The sequence below is a fragment of the Manis pentadactyla genome, chromosome X (genome assembly GCF_030020395.1).
Source record: "Manis pentadactyla isolate mManPen7 chromosome X, mManPen7.hap1, whole genome shotgun sequence".
Classification (NCBI taxonomy): Eukaryota; Metazoa; Chordata; class Mammalia; order Pholidota; family Manidae; genus Manis; species Manis pentadactyla.
The window spans coordinates 8,614,857-8,635,708 of NC_080038.1; the positions used below are offsets into that span (position 1 = coordinate 8,614,857).

The following is a 20,852-nucleotide window of genomic DNA, read 5'->3' on the forward strand; positions in this document are numbered from 1 at the left end:
TTAATATGCAGCTGATGTGTACAGAGATATTTATAGATACGTGTACACACACAGGTTAGTGTACACTCCTATACTTCCCTGCTCTGCAGGCTGAGAGGGCCTAGAAGCAATGACACCCTGCTAGCAATGAGCATACCCAGTGCCCAGTTTGGGGCACTAAGGTTTGGTCTCTAATACCATTCTGTAACAATAGAAACCAGGGCTCCTTGGAGCCATGGCTGACTCCAGGACTGGAGCAGGGAATGTACAAGATGAGTCTGGAGCATCTACCATGCCAGAACTAAAGGAGGTGCTTGAGAAGAAAAATCCACAATGAAAGAGCTCCCAAAGGCCAAAGCTGGAACAACTGGAGCAACAAACTAAAGTATTGGATATATAATAATGAGTTACATGATTGTGTAATATATGAATTATAACCAAAAGTATAAGATGTGCATGAGTCCATACTGATACAAAGATATGATTGAATGAATAAATGAGCCCCCTTAGGGATGTGCATATGTGCAGGGGGAGGGGAGAGCTGGGAAGCAGGACTGCCTAGGGGCCTGTGAAAGTGGGCACAGCTGAGGAAAGGGGACTGCGCTGGCATTACTGGGTGCAGGAGCATGTCTCTGAAAGTTATCTACTGCATGATCTTGTAAGTTTCTGTAAAATGTTTACCTGTTCCGTGAGGGAGAGAAGGTACTGCCTCAGCATAACAGCAGAAAGGTGTGAGGTTAGCACAGGCTGATGGGAGATGGGTGAGAGAAGACTGGACGAGACTGAAGAATGGCAGGGAAACCAATACAAAAGGACATTTCTATCTATGTTGGGGACGATTCAAAACAGTATATTTAAAAATGTTCAGAAAAGGAAAAAAGGCCTTTGGCTGATGCAGAAGAGGGAGTCCTTTCAACTCTTCTAAGAAACTGAAAACTTCTAAAATAACATACTTGGCATTTTAAAAAGTTTCAAACTATTTGGAAGGGCATAAACTAAAAGAAAAGTGGAAGTTTCTGCTTGTATTCTCTAATCTCATTTTTGGCTGATAACTAGAATGAATAGTTTCTTGTTTTCCTACCAGAGTTTAGTTTGCCAATATAAAGGTCTGCACGTATGTAATTAAAGCACATACAGTCAGAAGAGAGATCATATTATACTGTTTGGCAATTTGCTTGCTTTATCCACCACTATACCTTTTTGTTTTAATTTTTTTTGAAGCATCTTTTATTGGTTTCAGATATACAACATAGTGGTTCAGCAGTTCCCCATATTATGAAATCCTCACCCTCTCTAGTGCGGTTACTATCTGACAACATCACCACTATCTCTTTCTGTAGCCATCTACTTAGGCTAATTGTTTTTAAAGAACATATTTAAGTCCCTATTGATGGAGATTTCATTGTTGTATTGTCTGGTTTTTGCCATTAGAAGTAGTCAGTGTGCAGTGTACAGCCTTTGTGCTCCTGTGGAAGTGTAGCTGTGTAAATCCATGCAGGTAAGATGACCAGGTCAAAGGGCGTGTGCATTTGAATGTACATCAACACTGACAAGTTTCCCTCCCAAGGGAATGGGTGTGCTTTTCCCCCACTCCCTTACCAACATGGACACTATTATCAAAATTTTAATCTTAGCATCTTATTGGGAAAATACAGTTTTTCTATTGTAGTATTTGCATTCATTCATGATTTTCATGTTTGACACTTAAAAATTTTGTGTTTTAAAAAATTTTATGTTTTACATTTAAAAATTTTTTTCTGTGAACTTTCTCCATGTCCCATTTTTCTGTTTTCTTACTGATTTGTAAGGACTAGTTATGAAAATTAGTCCTCTGTCTCCATTTGTTGCAAATATTTTTTTTCCATTGTATCATTTGTTTTTTGACTTCATGCCATATATGTTTCTAATTTTTACATTGTTGTATTGATAAATATCTTTCCTTATTGTTCTGAGGTTTTTGTGTCATGCTTGGAAAAGTCTTTCCTCAGAATTGGTCTTTAAAGACATATATATAAGGATAATGTTAAAACCAAGATTGCATAAACAGGGACTGAAAGTTGTGAAACAACTTTTTTTGTGTTTTTTAGGTTTTCTCATGCAGTTTTTAAAAGAATTGGCAGAATATTATCAGCCTAAAGAAAGCTGTGATATGGAAACTCAGACCAGCCCCCCACTTCCTAGCAAAGACTGTCTTGGTAATTGTAGCCTTCTTTCATAATTTTAATTCTTCCCTTTTCTATTTAAATGAAGGAAATGACCTGATTCCGGTTCTCATGTGTTTGCTTGTGCCATGGCTGGGGGATGCAGCCTGCAGGCCGCAGGCCCCTCCTTTCCTCTGGGGTTGTTGCTGGAGGGGCCTGGGACCGCTGTCCAGTGCAGCTCCCTCCTTTCTGTGCTTCCCAAATCTCCCGGGGTCCAAAGGCCCACATTCTTCCTTTGTGTTGGGCTGACCATCTCTTAACTGGGAGGTTCTTCCCTGTGTTTCACTAACTTTATTTTACAGCCACCAAGAAGATCCTAGACTGTTTGCATTGCAGAGAACTAGAGAAGTCACTGGTCCATCACTTCAGTTTATAGCTGAGGACACAGAGGTCCCCAGAGGAAGAGCAGCTTGGGAACACGCAGTCTGGGTCAGAACTGATCCCAGAGGCCAGGTGTCGGGCCCAGAGCCGTTCCCACCATGTGGCCTTTCTCCAGCACTGTCTGCACTTGGGTTAGTTGTATGCTCAGGAGAGTGGGGAGCAGCTGGCTACAGTGATGTGGGTATCAGTCTCATCCCTTCCTTACTCAGGAGCAATGGGGCTTTTAACTTGTAGGAAGATAAGAAATTCATAATCTGTAAAAGTAGTATTGTCTGAGGAGACCTTTATTTAGAGGTGGCTTTTAGTACAAGCTTATTCTAGAGCAGTGATGTCCAGTATGAGCCACATATGCAATTAAAAATTTCCTGTAGCCACAGTAAAAAAAAAATAAAACATACAATTTATTTTAGTAATATATTCTGCTTAATCCAGTATAGTCCCAAATAGTATTCTAATGTGTAATCAATGTAAAAAATATTAGATATTTTATATTTATTTTCTGTACTCAGTCTTTGAAATCTGGTATGTCTTTCACACTTAGAGCACATTTCAACTAGGACTGGTCACATTTCAAGTATTCAGTGGCCACAAGTGGCTAGAGAGGCCTATGTTGGACAGCACGGATACAGAGCATTTGGAAAATACAGAAAAGTAGGTGAAAAAACATGTCTGCAGTTAGGCTGACTAGAGACTAACATTGCCAGTATTTTCATCTACTGCCAGCCTTATTCTCTGCCACACATCCATTTTGGCAGGTGTTGGTGTTATATGTGATTGAGATTGTTCTCTAGGTCCAGGTTTGTACTTTGTTGCATAGTTGTTCTGATCCTGTCTTGCCAATGGGTTTCAGTCCCAGACAAGTTCACTATGGATTCAGTGTGACCAAAGAAAATGACAGCAAAACGTTCTTGGGGTGAAAGGGTTATACCCAACTTTATTTCCAGGTGGCAGGTCAGTCACTAGAATCCCACTCACCCAGAGCGAGTCTGCAGGCAGCAAGCTGGTCTCTGCTTCTGGGCCCCTCTGCCTGCACAGCTGTCCTCTGGGCCTCTCTGCACAGTTGTCCCACACAGGCATCCTGCACAGCCGTCCTCTGGGCCTCTGTCTTCAGCACTGCCACCACTCCAGCCTCTGCTCTGCTCTCCTGCAGCCTTGCAGCCCTGCCACCGTCGTGCCCAGAGCACTGGGCGGAGGAGCTGTTTATATAGAGTCAACAGCCATGTATTACCCACAGGTGTGCAGTGAGCTAGTCAGCCAGGGCCAGGTGAGAATCCTGGCCACACGAACTCTCATTTTATCCACACTGCACCCCTCCAGGATTCTCTCCTCTCAGTCTATGGGCCCTTAGTCCTCTGCAATGGTCCCTGTGCAAGGAAGCTTGAACATTGTTCTCCAGCCTCTCCAGCAAAAAGTTTTGCAGACACACAGGCTGGACTCGTGGCTCTGTCTCTGACCTCTGCCTCTTTGGTCTTAATGGCTGGAACTGCTGCTCTGGTTTCAGCTGTTGTCATAGCTCCAATAAGATCCTATTTTGCTCCCTGTCTAATTTCCTTCTATCTACTCCTGCCCATATTAAATCAACCCACATCTGGGTCCTCGTAACCTTCATGGGGCCCCTTAAATTCTTGTGAGTCACCTTATGTTTTGTAATCACTGCCTCAAGGCGGGCTGCACTGTCAGGGAAGACAGCTTTCCCATCTCTGATACCGACAGAACAGTTCCATCCACCCCTAAGTCCCACAGCCGCCAGCTCAGCCTGAGTATAGGGGCGGACCATAGAGCGCTCCACGACCTGGGGAGGGGGCTGCTCCTCTCCTGGGGGAACTTTCAGCTGCTGGGTCTTTCTTTTCTTTACAACCACTGGGCGTGCTTTCAATACAGGGGGCGCCAGTGCCTTCAGCACCACCCCTTCACCCTTCCCCAGCTCCATTTCTGGGGCTGATGGCACCTTTCTCTCCCCTCCCCGAAGTGCCTCCTCTGCTACAACCTTTACCTTTTCTACTGTGCCTCGCAGCAATGCTATCTCAGTCTTCAGAAGGTCTCTTACCTTCAGCTCAGTGCTTCGCAGCTGACGCTCTCATGCCACCTCCGCCTGTGCTTCCCTCAGGAGTTCGTCCTTTTCCTTGATGGCCTCTTCCTCCTTCAGAACACCTGGCAGCACTGCCATCTCGTCTCCAATGGCACCTTGCTGCCGGCTCTCTCATGCTGCCTCCTCCCGCATCCAGGCCATCTCCTTCCTCAGGGCATCCACAGAGGTTTGCAGTTTGCGTTTTCGTGCCACCTCGTCCTGCGTCAGTGCCATTTCCCTCCTCAGGGCATCCACAGAAGTCTGCAGCTCGCGTTCTCCTGACGCCTCTTGCACCAATGCCATTTCCCTCCTCAGGGAATCTACTGAAGTTTGCAGCTCGCATTCTCATGCCGCCATTCCTTGGGTCTCCTCTGTAGACCTTTTTAAGACTGAGAAGCAGCCAACCCACAGTCTCTGCTGCCTCACGGGCACTCTGCTTCTCAAAGGATCTACTTACTATATCATGAGCCACCCCTACTGCCTCAGGTGTCACCTCCACTGCCTCCAGTCCTGGGGTGGGGCCCAGTCCTCTAGGAGGCAAGCCACCTCAGACCACATACCCACTGGGGGATGATCCACTGTTTCCCCATTCACAGGGGCAGCCCGCTGGAGCACCCCTCCCATAAGGGGAGCCTGTCTTTTTCCTTGGTCAACAGTGAATCCTGCTGACTATGCCAATTGTCTTGCCAATGGGTTTCAGCCCCAGGCAAGTTTGTCATGGATTCAGTGTGACTAAAGACATGATGGCAAAACGTTCTTGGGGTGAAAGGGTTATACCCAAGGTTATTTCCAGGTGGCAGGTCAATCACTAGAATCCCATTCACTCGGAGCGAGTCTGCAGGCAGCATGGGCCCCTCTGTCTGCACAGCCGTCCTCTGGGCCTCTGTCTTCGGCACTGCCACCACTCCAGCCTCTGCTCTGCTCTCCTGCAGCCTTGCAGCTGTGCCACTGTGTGTGCCCAGAGCACTGGGCGGAGCTCTATATAGAGTCAACAGCCATGTACTGCCCACAGGTGTGCAGTGAGCTAGTCAACCAGGGCCAGGTGCGAATCCTGGCCACAGGAACTCTCATTTTATCCACAGGTTCGTAGTTGGTTTGAGGACTGTGCGTCTACGGGAAAGAGCACTGGAGTGAGAGACAATCAATAGGCCAGGCTTTAGCCCCAGTAATGTCAGTACCCAGTTGCTTAGCTCTCCAGGAGTCATTTAAACTGTCCAGGCATCTGTTTCCTTCTCTGTAAAGTGACAGAGTTGAAATACGTCATCTTTGATTCATTATAAGGTCAGTATTTTGAATGTGAGTCAACTTTAGTCCAAGTCTAGTAAGAGCTCTCTGCCTGGGCACTTAGAAACTGGCAAAGCATGCCAGTGTTTTCTGCCTTAAACTCTGCTCTTTGCTTTCTTTTTCTCCCAGTGTTTTATGATGAAAATTTTCAAACATACAGAAAAGTTGAAACAGTTTTACAGTAAACGCTTATATACCTAGATCTCACCAGTAAATTCGTATTATACTTGCTTGCTCACTTATCTGTCCATCCATTAATCCATGTTAGTTTTATGATGCTTCAAGGTTGCAAACATCCGTACGCTTTCCCCAAGTGTATACTTTTTGCTTTTGAATAGAGCTCTAGCCTCTTGCTCACCTGACCACATTTATTTATCCTAATGTCCTGTTTTGTTTTTTAATAGCTGAGAAGTTTCAGCTTATTGATAACCAGTTTGCAGATGCTTACTCCCAGCATCCAAAGTTAGAGTCTTTAGAAATAAAGTTAGAGGAATATAAGAGAGAAACAGAACAGCAACTTCAGGCAGAAATGTATCAGAAGGTAAGCTTATCTTGATGTTACCAAGAGATATTTTTGCTTGTCTTTGAATGCCTTCATCTTAGGCATAAGTGAAAAAATACGGACTCTTTATTAATGAATTTGATATTATACAGTTGTGCATATGTTTTTCCAATTGATGTCATTTCTTTATGCCTTTTGAATGAATCCCACAGGTACAGTGAAATGAGATGAAACTCAAGTTGAACTACACTAAATATTAGACAAAGTATTAATGTTAGACCTAACCTTGGAGAGAGAATGTGTTATTATTTCTTCAGTATAGTGATTGATATTTACAATTATTTGTGATCAATTGGCAGTTGAAGTACTTTAAAGAAACTGAAATAGCAAAAATGAAAATGGAAGAGAGAAGAAAGTCTGAGAAGGAATTAGCTGAGTTCCGGAACAAATTTGAGAGAGCTTGTCAAGCAAAATCTGAAGCCCTCATTTCTCGAGAAAAGATAACCCTTGAGAGAATTCAAAAGCACCAGGAGGTAATATTTAAAATCAGTTACTAGGTGGCTACTTCCTGCAGCTTTTAGTAGATTGGCTCAAAGTCCAGGAGCGAGATGGGGCAATTGATGGGACCAGGTCCACAGGAGTAGCAGGGCCTGGGGTCAAGAGTGCAAGTGGAAGGGTCCACAAGAGGTACGTAGACTTCTTCCTTTGAGGCTGTTGGAAAGGAAGAACTGCGGAAGGGGATGTCTGGGCTGGTGAGGGGCTCATGCTAGACAAGGTCCACCTTCTTGGGCAGCTTGCAGGTTAGGTAGCGGCTTTATGGAGAGGGCCCGCCAGGTGGAAGGGCTGCTAGTAGCCAGAGGAAGAGCAGCTGTGTGAGGTCGACAGGACAGATGGAGCCTTGCTGAGGGCCCAAGTGAGGCAGGCAGCCTGGAATTGAAATAGACCAAAGCAGGGCTTGCTATAGCTTTTGGTGGATTTGTAAGGTCAGCGATGGTAGAAAGACAAAGGGGCCTGGGCAGCAGGGCTTTACTGAGCTGTATCGCCTTGGCTTGAGAAAGGCCACCTGTTTAATTGAAGTCATGGGGGTCAGTGGGGAAGAGTCAGAGGGGAGGGTGGGTGGCTGCCAGCTGGGGGAGAAGGCAGGCCTCGAGGCAGTCTCGGAGACATCAGGAATAAGTCTGGGGGTGCTGATAGAAGAGGAAGGAGGTGCCAGAGGACATAGTTGCAGGCTGAGGTTTTGGGAGAGAAACAAAACGCAGTGTGCTGTCGTTGGAGCAAAGGTGAGGGCCCCTGGGGTAGAGGAGTTTGGCACTGCGAGGGTCATCCATGTGGCCTTGTCACTCAGAACGTGACGGGAGAGGAGGAGGAGGAGTGGCAGGGAGTGCGTGCCAGCAGGATGGGTCAGGTCTGTTCCTTTAGGAAAAATGGGTTCCTTTCCCAAGGGGGTGTCTCAGTGCAGCCTGAATTTGGGGGAACCGGCTTCTGTTACAGCCGGAGCGACTAGGTCAAGAGATGTTGAAAGCAGGAGGGCTTCCTCTCGGCGCTCCTTTGCTCAGCTTCTCAGTAAGACCCAGTTACTTCATGCTGGTCACAAGCCCTTTCTGAGTTTGTGTAGCATTTCTGAGGATTTGGCTCTGCAGCTCTAAAAATAACCATTGGAAGCATGGTTTTGAAGATGACGGGACTGTGTTTAGACAACTTCATCTTCAAGGTAGATGACTAGATCAGATCAACCAGTGAACAGACTGGAATCTTCATTAGTTAAGGGATTCTCTGAAGGGTCTGGAGAAGGTTGCTGTCCTGAAAAGCAACAGGCCACAAGGGAATGTCCTTCCCCTCTGTCCCTAATAAAACTGTCTTGACCTTCAAAATCCAGCTTGAATGTCACCACCTTGTGACTCCTTCCTTGACTCTCAGTGACCATCTCCTTCAGGCATCCTTCCTGCCATGGGGGATTTATGGACTTTGGTTGTGAAATCACCGCAGCATAGTATGATTGTTTCTCTCTCCCTGACTGGGTGGAATTTTTTAGATACGGGCACTATATCTGTTCATCTTTATACCCAGCTCCCAGTATGCTGTTTGACATACAACAGGCATTCAGTAAATCCTTGCTCCGTGAACACAGGTGGAAATGTGGCCCATTCGTTGCGCTTGCTAATGCTGAGTCAGAATGACCTGTGAACTGAAACTTTCAGACAACAGAACAGTGCAGATTTATTCTTTTGAAATTTTATTGCTGAAGCATGTTTTTTTTCCTTTTTTTCTTTCTTGCTGAAGACCTTATCAAAATTTTAAGTAAGGGTTTGAGCTATTAAGTAGAATAATTAGACAAGGATGTTAGGAATCGAGGGTAAGGCAGTTTAACAGTCTTTGGGGGGAGTACAGTTTTGTGTAACTGGAATAGGCAGAGAGCATACCTTTAATAGGAACCTTTTGAAAATGAAATTGTTACCCTAAATATCTGTACTTTGCTTTCTGGAATTTAGGAAGCAGTGTATTAGTTCAAATCTCTTTCATTTTCTTCAGCTTATTTGCTAAAAATTAATGCTTTCCTATACAGATGGAAACAAAAGAAGTTTATTCTCAAAGGCAGCTTCTACTAAAAGATATAGATTTACTAAGAGGCAGAGAAGCAGAGCTGAAACAAAGAATTGAAGCTTTTGAATTGTAAGTAATACATGTTCATTTTGGATATTCAGAATAAATGAGTTTAAAAAGAATTACCAAATATGTCTTAATATTCTAACTTTCTTTGTCGTAAAGGTGATACCATGTAGTTTCACAAGGCACAAAGTAAGAGAAAGACAAGGGTTTTGCTTTTGAAATACTAGACATTAGAATGAAAAGCAGAATGAGGTGCCATCATCAGGCTACAGTAAGACCAGACAAATAATTTGAAGAAACTAATGATGCTTTAACATATATGTGTGTCACATGTACATTCAGTCATTCAGATCTAATGGTTTCATGTGCACAAGGTAACTGAATTCCAGATACCCAGACCTGCTGCATTCACCTGCCCTGCTGTCAAAAACTGGAAGTGGGCCTGACTTGACTTGTACTGAGTGAGACAGTTTGTTGCGGTCTGTGTGTTGCTAAGTATTCACAACTGTCTGATTCTTCAGATTTTACCTGGAATTAACAACAAGCTCACCAGTCTATGGTTTGTGGAACAAGCCTTCTTTCCTGTTTGGTATCTGCTATTAATTGATACTCACAGATACTTCAGGAATCTTTTCACTGAAGAGTTTGCCTCCGTCTCATTAATGTTGTTTTCTCATTTACATAGGCTCAATTTATTTGATTTCTTCTCTCTGCCTACCTTACTGTCTTTTTGGCAATACCGAAGAAGTGAATTGATGATGACAGAGAGAAAAAAAGGAACAGTTTGGGCAGATACATGATCATATAATCTCTCTGCCTCCATTTCCCCTTCTCCTCCTGTCTGAGCATGTGAACTAACTGCTCCTTTGCGCTGAGGTTAGCCAGGAGAGGGAGCTAACACAGAGCCTTTATCCTTGGCTTGGAGTCCTCCGTGTTCATAGCCCTTCTCATTGTAGCTGGGTCTCCATTACCCCTGAACCTGATTCCCCTTCTGCAGTGGACTTAAGGTCTCACTGTGAAGAGCACTCCATTCTTCGGAAGTTCTCATTGTCACATCCATCTTTGGCTCTCTATTTCTGCACTCTTGAACATTCAATCCACAGATTATTAAATGCTAAAAACAATCTTCTACCTTTAATTCCTATGGGCTAAGCAATTAAATCTCACAGTAAGAAACAATATTATGGAAGGAGCAAGCACTGAAGTACACTAACTTCCGTTTGGCTTGTAGCTTTGTAATTACCAACATTATTGATTATGGCCATTTATCACCTGTAGCCATTTCTTCAGTGTGAATCATCTTCTATGAGCAACCACTTTGGTCTTGACACTTTCACACTCCCACCAGCTGGATACCACCAGATAGCTCCATGTGCTAGTTCACATCCATCATAACTAGGTCAGTTCATAAAATAGGTGGAGAAAATCTGGCCTTTTCTGTTTACTTCCCAGCAGTGGGAGTCATATAACAGTTTTAGTCTGAGGACCTAAAAACATGTTACTTTTACCCCTAAATTTGTTATTTCAGGTGTTGTAGTTTTCTTATTTGCTTCATATTTTTTTGCTAATTTCAGGGCCCAGAGGCTACAAGAAGAAAAAAATAAAAGCGTGACTGATGCTCTTAGGAGACGGGAGCTAAATATAAAGAGCATTGAGGAGATGTACGACCAGAGGCTCAAGAATGAACTTCTAAAGTAATTGTTTGGTGTTTTTAAAGAAGTAATGCGTTTGAATTCAGCTGATAAAACATGGTAACACTTACGCAGATAAGACTAACATTTTATGGCAAAATTTACTATTCGAAAATGTTTTCATTGACTATTGAGCCTTTCTCATGAGTATTTAAGGAGGTTTTAAAGAGCTACAGTACAGAAAGTCACATCTTCTGCTTGGTTTTGCTCGTAGCTTCTCTGACAGTTATTGAGGGCCTGTGATTTGCTAATAGTTTCTAGGGCAACCTTATGACTTTGCTCAGTTTGCACAGATGATAAGCTGTAAGGTTGGGATTCTAATCACTTTTAGTTGTCTTTTCCTCTACCCCACTCACACTCCCACTAAACTGGGGCTAGCCAACAATTTATAAATTATTCTACTTAGTGTTTTGTAGTGCTTGTCAGTGAATATGTGGCTTGTATTGCCTCAAGGTTCTTCAAAGTCAGAATGAAAAGTGAACTAAAATTAACTATATGAAGCAAAAATAATCTAGGGAAAGGGAAATGTGGACAACTATGGTTACTATGGCTTTCCTGCAGTTGGAGTTTTGTGTTCTAGTGAAAATATCTTACTGCAAAGACATTAAGCCCATCTGGTAACTTATCTCTCCAGTGGGTAGGATAGCATCTGGCACATAGTAGGTGCTCAGTTAAGGTTTATTGAGTAAATGAATGTGTAGTGAAGAGATGACTCAGCTCAGCTGCTCTGGGAGTTTCTAACTCATTGGTTTCTTATTTCTTGTTCAAAATTTGTTATTGGCATTCCAATTTATACCTGGAAAGGTTTCTTGACGTTGTTCTTTAAAAGAACTATATATTAAGAAAGAAACGGCACTGATGGAAATGCTACATATTTTATGTCTGGTCCTCTAACATAGTAGCAAACGCTGAAGTATCTGTAGTTGTTAAACTTCTAGGAATAAATGAGTAAAAAAGTATGTGTGTTAACTTTGCATGGCTGTCCACATGGTGAACTGTTTGCTGCCATTTGCCTGGCTCTGCATGCCCTCGCGTAACTTTGGCAAGTGTTGGAGTTGGGAGGATGTCCAGCACAGGAGTGCTTCTCTCTCCTTTCCCTGATCGCTCAACCAGCTGAAAGTCAGCTGGGAACAGTGGTTGGGAGATAAGTGAAACTCCATGAAATGTGCCTTTTTGTGTCCTTGATCCAGACCTGCTGCTGTTGGCAGTTGGTTCTCTGTACTGTGCTCAGCTCCCAAGGGCGAAAGTTCTTCTGGTTGGGGAGGAAGACGGGACAGCTGGATTGGAAGTAACTCACTTGTTATTTGCAATTAGAGTCTGCTGTGTACCCTGTAAATTTAACCTAGTTTGCTTCTTCGTGTACAGACCAAATGAGAAACAATTGTAACCTCACAATAACATGACCCTTCATTTTGTGCAATTGAATTTTTGGGGCCCAGCTTACAGGATGACAGCAGAGTTTCATGGACCTTTTATGTTCAGAATTCGGATGCCTGGCCTTGGTACTGAGAGACTCAAAGTTTACATGTTGTCACATTCAGTACCTGTATGTGCCCCCGTGCCATAGATACACTCCTGTGTTGACAGCAGTCTGTCCAAAAAAGTGACAAGGAACTCATTTCAGTCCTTCTGACTCCCAGGTATCAGCTTGAACTAAAGGATGACTATATCGCTAGAACTAGCCGACTGGCTGAGGAGGAAAGAAAGAATAAAGGTGATGCTCGGGGGAGGGGCTGCATGTGTCACTTCTGTGGGGGCTACTCACCGCCTAAGTTGGGTCTGTTCTGTGTTCTGAAACAATGTAGCTTATGCTTCATTCTTGCTACAAAAACTACCTATTCCTTGTTATTTTAATTTTACAAAATAAAAAAATTCTTCCCCATGTTTCTGCAAACTTTCGTGTTTAACCTTTTGTATATTCACAAAGATCAGTGATTTATTAGCAGAATTTTATCTAACTTTATTTCAATATACTTTGATAAATCTGTGATTGTCAAAGTGGCAGCAATATTGACATCTGGTAAATATTACTCTTAATCATGAGCGACTTCATTTTTCACTTAAAATTGTAACTTCTCTGTCCCATGTGACCTAGTTTCTTATTTGTTTTACTTCTAATATATTTTTATGTTTCATCTTATTTTCGCTTGACATATAACCTAGATTCTTATATACGTTAGCCTAAGACTAGGAAAGTTTGATAATTTTTCAATCCTTCATTATTTTACATTTCAATATATTTCTAAGAACTTGTCTATGACAAAAAGTTAAACTTGAGGTGGAAATTTCAATGAGTTCTTGGGAGTAAACCAGGGCTGGGTACTTGATAATGGCCTGCAAGATCACCCAGTGTGTGGCTGCTCCTTTGGGGCCATCTTGCAGAGATTAAAGTTTCCTTAGGAATTAGTACCATCATGTACTAATCATGTACACCATGTACTCAGCAATTATTTTTTGATATGTCTGCATAAACTTGTGTTAGATACAGTGAAGTTGACAAAATAGTAACTACAAAATGCTAATAGACAAATCTTTGTCCTTAAAGAAATTCAGATCTGTCTGTATGAGGTCCCTGGGCTCTGCGTAAGATGATGTAACTCTGGTTAGTTGTGTGTAGCAGGAGAAAGTTTACCACATACAAGACTGTTGAAACTGACTTCCATCCCCAGTTGGTCAATAGGGCTTATTTAGATTATGAAATAATGGTCATTAGGTCTGACACGCTGGCCATGAACTATTAAATGACTTTTCTATTCACTGGGAAAACATGATGATGATTAACTGGTTGGCTCTTTCTTTCAGAAAAAGTTATACACTTGCAAGAGGAGCTTACAGTTATTAATTCAAAAAAGGGAGAACTCAGCCATTCCATAAATCGTGTGAAAGAACTTGAGGTAATTGTTAAGCCTATTTTGCTGTATGTGAAATAGATGTGAAACTTCAGTTTTAGGCATACATAATTTAAGTTATTCTCTTGACGTATTTGGACTGTTATATAATTATATGACTGAGAAGGTGATGGCTGAACTCAAGTGAATTCAGTAGTTCTTCATTTCAATCTTAGTCTGCTAGGGAAGCATAGAAACAGTACATCTTTTGGGGCCCAGGAGTCCTGCTTGAATCCTGTCTCTCCCCCAACTGCTTGCGTGCCTTTGGGCAAGTTCTCCGACCTCGGATTCCTTGTCCATAGACTGGGATATTGGCCACATGCCATGGCTGTTGAGGGAACTCGGTGAGCTGATTTATGTGCCTCACCCATAGCAGGTGGCCAGTGCCTATTAGTTCCTCCCTCAGCCTCTTCTCCCTTCCCGTCAGCAGCAGGTAAAAATTCCTGTCATTACATCGGGATCTTACTGATTAAAACAAAATGAGATACATTTTTTACATGCCACTGTTAACTTCATTCAGTCCTGTGTTTGCTGTCCCAAGGGCATGGCTGGAATGTTAGGTACTTAACATACATTCTGTATTTTATTCTGGCATCTGTAGTGGCTTATTTAAGAACTTCACAGGCATCTATATCCAAATGAGTTACATTGGTACTAAGAAAAGGAGCACACCCCATGACAGGTTAGTGATACCTCACCTTTTCATATTTAAAAAAATCTGTGATCACATTGCTACAGTCTGTGATTGCTCTTGGGCCCTTAGCTGGATCCGGAAAATCTGGAAAATCAGAAGCACTGGTTTTATAGGATAGGGTTCCTCATAATTCCAGTTGGATGAACTTCCCCCCGCCCCAACTCTGTGCACAGGATGGCTTTCATTGTGGTAGTTAGGCTTCTGTTGTTGCAGCGAACCGGGCTTGTAGCTGATGACCTCACTTCACCTGTGTGGCCCAACTAAGAGCAGCCTGCCAGCTTTCACTTACGTGGGACTGTAAAGTCAGTGTTCCAATGTGAGTGTGCCTTTTTCCATTCCAGCTTGAATTAGAGTCTGTCAAAGCCCAGTCTTTGGCAATAACAAAGCAAAACCACCTGCTGAATGCAAAGGTTAAAGAGATGAGTGACTATTCACTCCTAAAAGAAGGCACACTGGAGCTTCAGGCACAGAACAAACTTCTTAAACAACAACTGGAAGAGAGTAGAAATGAAAACTTGTGTCTCCTAAACAGTATGTCTTTTTTGTGACTTGCATGTTTTTGTAATTCATATTAGCTTGTCTTTAGCTGTGCTTTGTACCAGTAGGGGAGGCTGCAGCAGGGATGGTTTTATGAAATTAAGACTCAGGGTGAAGTTACTTCTTTTTGCTTGCTATGGCATTGTTCACAGCATCACTAAGAAGAAATATTTTTAAAATGTATGAAGCTGCCTTTCTGTATGGTTTTGGGCTCCCCTCGCCCTATGCTCTCTGACTGCTGGGTTGGTTTGGCCAGTGGGGGTACCCTCAAGACCTTGGAGGGAGGGAGGGAGGAGAGTGAGGCCAAGGTGGTTGTTAGCCCCTCCCTACCACCTCCACGTGCAGTGGCCCTGGGCTGGCCCTGTGCCTCTCAGCTAAGCAAGATTCCAGTGCCGGTGGGGTGGCCTCTCACCAGCTCTCGGGGCCAGCACCCTAGAGTTCTGGGAATTCCTCCCTCCCCGACCCTGCGGGTCCGAGGAGCATAACTACATGTCCCATTTCTAGCCCAGGGAATGCTACTGTCCTTTGTGGCTACCCTCCATAGGTCACTCGTTATTAAAGGGTCCTCCGATGACCCAGGTTGGGATGCCATCAGCTTTCTGCCTGGAGCCTGGTGCAGCTGACAGATGCACAGATCAGGTTGGCCCTTGGGGCAGCTGTGGGTGGGTTTGGTAGAGCACCCCAATGCCTCTGCACATCGTAGATGAGAGAGGCAGGCTTTCAAGTTAGCTTAAGGATTTGAAAGAGTTCTTTTGCTTGGAGTAGGACTCTTGAAGAGTAGTAAAGTTTGCATTTCTTTTGTTCTGAAACTTGTGAGTCAGGATTGCTCTTAGTTCATTTAATAGAATTAATACTGTGTGCAGACAAAAAGAAAAAGAAGAATGACTTAAAACCTCTTTAGCTGCTTTTGTTAAATAAAGTGACAAAACTTCAGGTTGGTAACGACCAGGCTCTTTTACCTTCTTAGGGATAGCTCAGCCATCTCCTGAGCTGGTGGTTTTTCAAAAACAATTAAAGAAAGCAGAAAATGCATTTGAGCATCAGGAGTTCGAAACCCACAAGCAAGCTTTGCAAAAACAGCTGCAAAGAGAAGTGAGTATTCTTCACTCGTCCAGATGTTAAGCCAGTCCAACTTTGTAGGCAAGTGAAGTTGGTATACATCACACCAGCATAAGTCAGATTTACTGTAACATCAAAAAGTACTCCTCTAATATGCTGAGGATATCCTTTCTCATCTGAGGAAATTCTTGAGTGATTATGTGACTTTATATTCATAGTAGTAATAAAATCCAGAGGAAAACAAACTCACCTAAATACAAAATTTTCAACCTTCTGCTGGTGCCCACTGTTAAAGTGTCTCTTGATTCTCACCCTGTGACTTAGACATATTGGCACTCTTTTTCTAATGTCTGTTTCATGCTCTGGAGAAGCTATTCCTTGGGATGGGTGAGAGAGGAGGTGGGAGACTTGTTCTGGTGGTATTTTACAGGGACCATGTGGATTACAGGTATAAAGCTGCTCAGAATTGGCAAAACAGGAAAAGACAATAAGGCTGATAAGAGAACTGTTACTTTTGAAATGAACTGTGATTTATTGTACATTGATTTCCTCCTCTACATTTTTTCAGATTGCGCATTCCGCACAGCTGAAGGCCCAGATACTAGATTACAATGCCTCTCTAAAAAGGTTAACTGTGCAGGTTGCTGATTTAAAACTGCAACTGAAACAAACTCAGACAGGTTAGAGACATTTGTAGCCTATAAGTGTGTGTGTGTGTGTGTGTGTGTGCGCGCGCGTGCATGAAGCTTCTGCCCTTTGTGAAAATGTAATGATTGTTCATTGAATGTTTAGTAATTCTCATAGTAGGGGAAAAGCTATAGAAATGTGTGTCATCTTAGAAGTAAAATGCCCTCTGCATTTCAGGAATACCAACCAGGTCATCAGCAAAAGGGACTTGCTTTCCTAGGTGCCCCATGGCCTGGGAGAGCCTCACACCCCAAGTAGGAAAGGTGTGGTGACACAGAAGTCCCTGGATTCATCCACCCAGACTTTTTTTGTTAACCCTGACAATAATAAGACCCATCGATTCTTAAGTAGTTTTATATGTCTCTTGACCAATGTACAAATATATGGGAGAAGCAGGGGGGCCCAGAAAACATCACTGGCCCTGGAATCAGAGAACCATTTTGATTTGTGGACCCCAGTTTTGAAGCTAATTGTCTGACCTTGGGCATGATCCTTTTCACTTCCTTGGCCCTCCGTGTCCTCCTTTGCAATGGGGATAATACCACCTACTGTGCTGTGGTGCATGAAGATGAAGAGACAGGTCCCTGTACAGTGTGTGGGACACATCAAGTGCTCAGGAATGGGCACTGCAGTCTTGTTGTTACTGTGTCCACTGTGGACGCATAATGTGCCCCTTCCTACCTAATAACATGTGCACCCAAGCACACATACTTTCTTTAGCTGCTTCCAGTACAAAGCAAGTTTCTGTGTGTTACCAGTTGTGGACTGAAATCTTAACAGCCACTGTATTAAGAAAGCTAGTTAATTGCGTCTTACTAAGGCCTGTGACTGGGATGACAGTTGATCAGAGTTCTGATCAGACTGCTGCATCCCTCTTTGTCTGAAGACCATTTATATGCAGTTTATAGCAGAGGATATGTGCAGGGAAGGAGTTACGTTAATTAGTATGGCAGAAGGTGCGTTGGGGTTAGTGTCCTCAAAGTACAGGCCGTGCACATTCTGCTGCTGTCTGTGTGTGAGGGGAGGCAAGGGTTAGGGCTCATACTTATTTTCCTAAAGAATTCTATCAAGGACATGAGAACTGGACTCCCATTCGGTTTTGTTTCCTTTGGTCATCCAAGTCTGGTTTTCGGGGCCTGGGTGAGGGGCTATGGCAGGCTTACTGATAGCTGATGGCTACAGGGCCGCTCTTTCTGTTTCACGCAGTCGACCTGGTCCTTGCACATCCTTATTCTGCGCCTTTCTCCATTCTATTTATACTCTTTTCCTCATCAGTCTCTTGTCCTCTTCTCCCCACACTGGTTTTATTTTTATCTCTTTACTCATTTCTACTGCTCTCGGTTCCTCATTTTCTCTCAACAGTTCTGTTTGCCAGATGGCCCACAGCTGAAATCATTGTGCTCGCCCGTCATGAAAAATAGTTGAAGATGGGACCTGTCTGAACATGTGCACTGCTCATTACAAGCGCCTGTCCCATAGCACATGGAGGTGGCGAGATGGGAGAGTGGTGGTTACGTGCACTGGCTTTGCATTAGGAAATCCCAGTGGCTTTACACCGTGTCAACTATGTGACCCAGCTTCCCAGAGCCTCGGTCCCCCATGTATAGAATTGGAGCAGTGAGAGTTCTTAGCCCACGGTGTTGTGCCTGCAGGTCCTCATTCCCTTATTGGAAACTCAGACCATAATACTGTGCATTTTGCTGCCGCCCTGGGAGTCCTGGGCAGCATCTTGTAGTGAAGCATTTTAATTAGTTTGCAGTCAGATGTATGGCTGTTCATGCTGGGTGGAGAAAAGAAAGCCCACAAGCAGGTTTACATCAGGTCAGGTCAAGTTTTTTAAGCAAATGAGTTCAGGTCTAGTTAGGCTTTGCCAGCAAGTAAGTTATGAACATGTTTTCAGTTCTCTCAGTGTTTGGGATTTTACAGTTGTGCATAACCGATTGCGGGAAATAATGTCAGGCATTACAGAAGGCATGTGAAGCCGTGGCTGGCACACACAACCCCCATAAAATGGTGGTGATCACTATTATTAGGTGCGTAGCTTCAGAAACTGGTTAATGAGTGGGTTTCCCTTATCACTACTTTCTTTCATTTTTCAAAAAAAAAAACGCTCTCAATGTACTTTAATTGTACTGTCTCCCTTTTCCCCTCATCTCTCACATTTATCTCTTTATAATTCACAGCCCTAGAGAATGAAGTATACCGCAATCCAAAGCAGTCTTTGATGGAGCCTTCTGTCAGCAGGTTAGTGAGTGGCAGGACGGTACCTCATGATGGGGATATAAGTGGGGATTTCTTGAAAAATCCTCTCGGACAGGAAAAGCTGATGGCAGGCACAGTTACCCCAAGAATCACAAATTACACAAACGAAGGCACAGGGAGTAGTTCGCCCGATTCTGACGTGGAGTTTGTAGTCAGTACCAAGGCCAGGGTGAAAGAGCTCGAGCAAGAGGCTGAGCGCTTAGAAAAAGCTTTCCGAAGTTACCATCGAGGACTTACTCACCAGCACTCTAGAAGCTCACTGGCAGCCAAGAGCCCATCACCCCTGCACTGGCACGGGTGGCTCAATACCAAGACTTCACATTCCCGCAAGAGACGTCCTTTCACCGAGGACAGAGCTGTCACTGAGCAGCCTGCGGGGGCCACGCTCACAGAGGAGAGGAGCATGGCGTCGGAAATGCTGGCGGGCAGCATGGCCTCCCGGCTCCATAGAAGCGCTTCGTCCCGTCGCCTCTCCTCCACTCCCCTCCCGGAAGCAAAACGAAGCCTTGATGGGGAAATGTATCTGGAAGGTAAGCTACTGCAGAAAGGGCTGTAGGACGCTCTGGATTTGGATGGGCCTGGCCCTCAGTGGGCCTCTTGTTTGAGTAAGAGTGCAGCTCCAGACAGCAGGAGGTACTGGGACTGGGCCTCGCCAGGCCGGGGCTCCGGCAGTTGTGTCCTCTCTCTGAACCCGCTGTTTCCTGCTTAACCGTTTGTCCCCTGCACGCCACAGCGTTTGTGTGGGAGTCAGCAGGATACACTCAAGTTCAGCATTTTGCTTGGCATGCAGATGGGTTCAGAGAGAGATGACGGCTTTCCCTTTACTGCTGGTTAGTTCCTTTACATTAGTCTGTTGTTACCACTGCAGTTTCGTTAGGTGCTGGAATTGTTGCTTTTGTGAATTGTGCATACATAGTACTCAGCTGTTGTAAGGATAGTAGAATTCATTTTCAAAGTTTTAGAACACTTCAGAAATCACATTGCTGTCTTCTCCATGCAATCTGTAATATTCTCACATGGTTCCTTCTGCCCCTTAGGTCTGGGCCAATCCCATTCTGCTGCCCCCAGTCCTTGTCCTGACAGAGCACCTCAGCCTTTACCTGCTGAACATAGGCACATCCCTTCCACCCACCAGCTGTCTGGCCCTCCGGCGCAGAAGTCTGGGTAGGTAATACCATTCTGCTTGGCTTCAGCCGAGTCTGGTTAGCTGCATAGGGTCCTAGTCTTGACTTGTTTCTTTTAAGTGGAATTAAAGACCATGTGGCAGTATAGAATTTGCAATCAGACTGTAAGATGATGTGTGACCTGAGAATCATCTGAATTATATGGAGAGAAAAAGATTCCTTTTAGCAAATAGGTAACTTCTACTTGTTGACTTAACGATGTATAGTATATGCACTGTGGTATCAATAAGGATCTTCATAGCTCCTTGAATAGACTTGGTTTATAAGATAAGTGTACAAAATCTGTGAAAGCAAATAAATTCAGTTTAAACTTAAAACAGTTTCACACATGATTAAAAAGTCATTTAAAGATAGTTTGGCATTTAAATAAAAGCAGATAAGTTTCCAGTTTGCATATCATTGAAATAAGTTGTAAAGTGTTAGTGGGTCCTAGGATGTGATTGCTGGGGCAGGATGGATTGGCTGTGTTTTGAAACTCATGGTGGTCACTCAGACTGGGATTTAAGTCGCATGTGGGACTCCTGCTTGTGCGTGGGCCCCAGGGCAGGAGATTCAGATGCCTTAGTTCCGGCCTCCAACCTGGGCATCTGCACATTGATTCAATTTTACCATATAGAGTTGAAAACTGCCACGTGTGCCTATTATGGTTCTAAAGTATGTGTTTTTTTTACATTGCTTAATCTAGTGATAAAGTCAAGAGAGACAGGACTCATGCAAGCCGAATTAGGGCACTCTGCACATGGCATGCTTGCGGTACTGGCATCTTCAGCTGCCTTGTGCTGAGATGTGCAGAATTTGTTTTTTTCAAAAATGTTTTGTGGTTCTTGA

General features: G+C 43.8%; 1 protein-coding gene across 4 annotated transcripts in view; it reads left to right on the forward strand.

Annotated features, from left to right (window-relative positions):
- Positions 1-20,852, forward strand: part of OFD1 (OFD1 centriole and centriolar satellite protein) — a 45,361-nt gene that overhangs the window by 18,035 nt on the left and 6,474 nt on the right. For all 4 annotated transcript variants that reach the window (XM_057495892.1, XM_036912958.2, XM_057495893.1 and 1 more), the window contains exons 6-17: positions 2,067-2,174; positions 6,318-6,454; positions 6,775-6,948; positions 8,979-9,085; positions 10,597-10,716; positions 12,354-12,427; positions 13,516-13,607; positions 14,637-14,826; positions 15,800-15,924; positions 16,460-16,571; positions 18,762-19,370; positions 19,878-20,004. In XM_057495892.1, the coding sequence (XP_057351875.1) occupies positions 2,067-2,174; positions 6,318-6,454; positions 6,775-6,948; positions 8,979-9,085; positions 10,597-10,716; positions 12,354-12,427; positions 13,516-13,607; positions 14,637-14,826; positions 15,800-15,924; positions 16,460-16,571; positions 18,762-19,370; positions 19,878-20,004 (1,975 nt within the window). The remainder of the gene's footprint in view (positions 1-2,066; positions 2,175-6,317; positions 6,455-6,774; positions 6,949-8,978; positions 9,086-10,596; positions 10,717-12,353; positions 12,428-13,515; positions 13,608-14,636; positions 14,827-15,799; positions 15,925-16,459; positions 16,572-18,761; positions 19,371-19,877; positions 20,005-20,852) is intronic.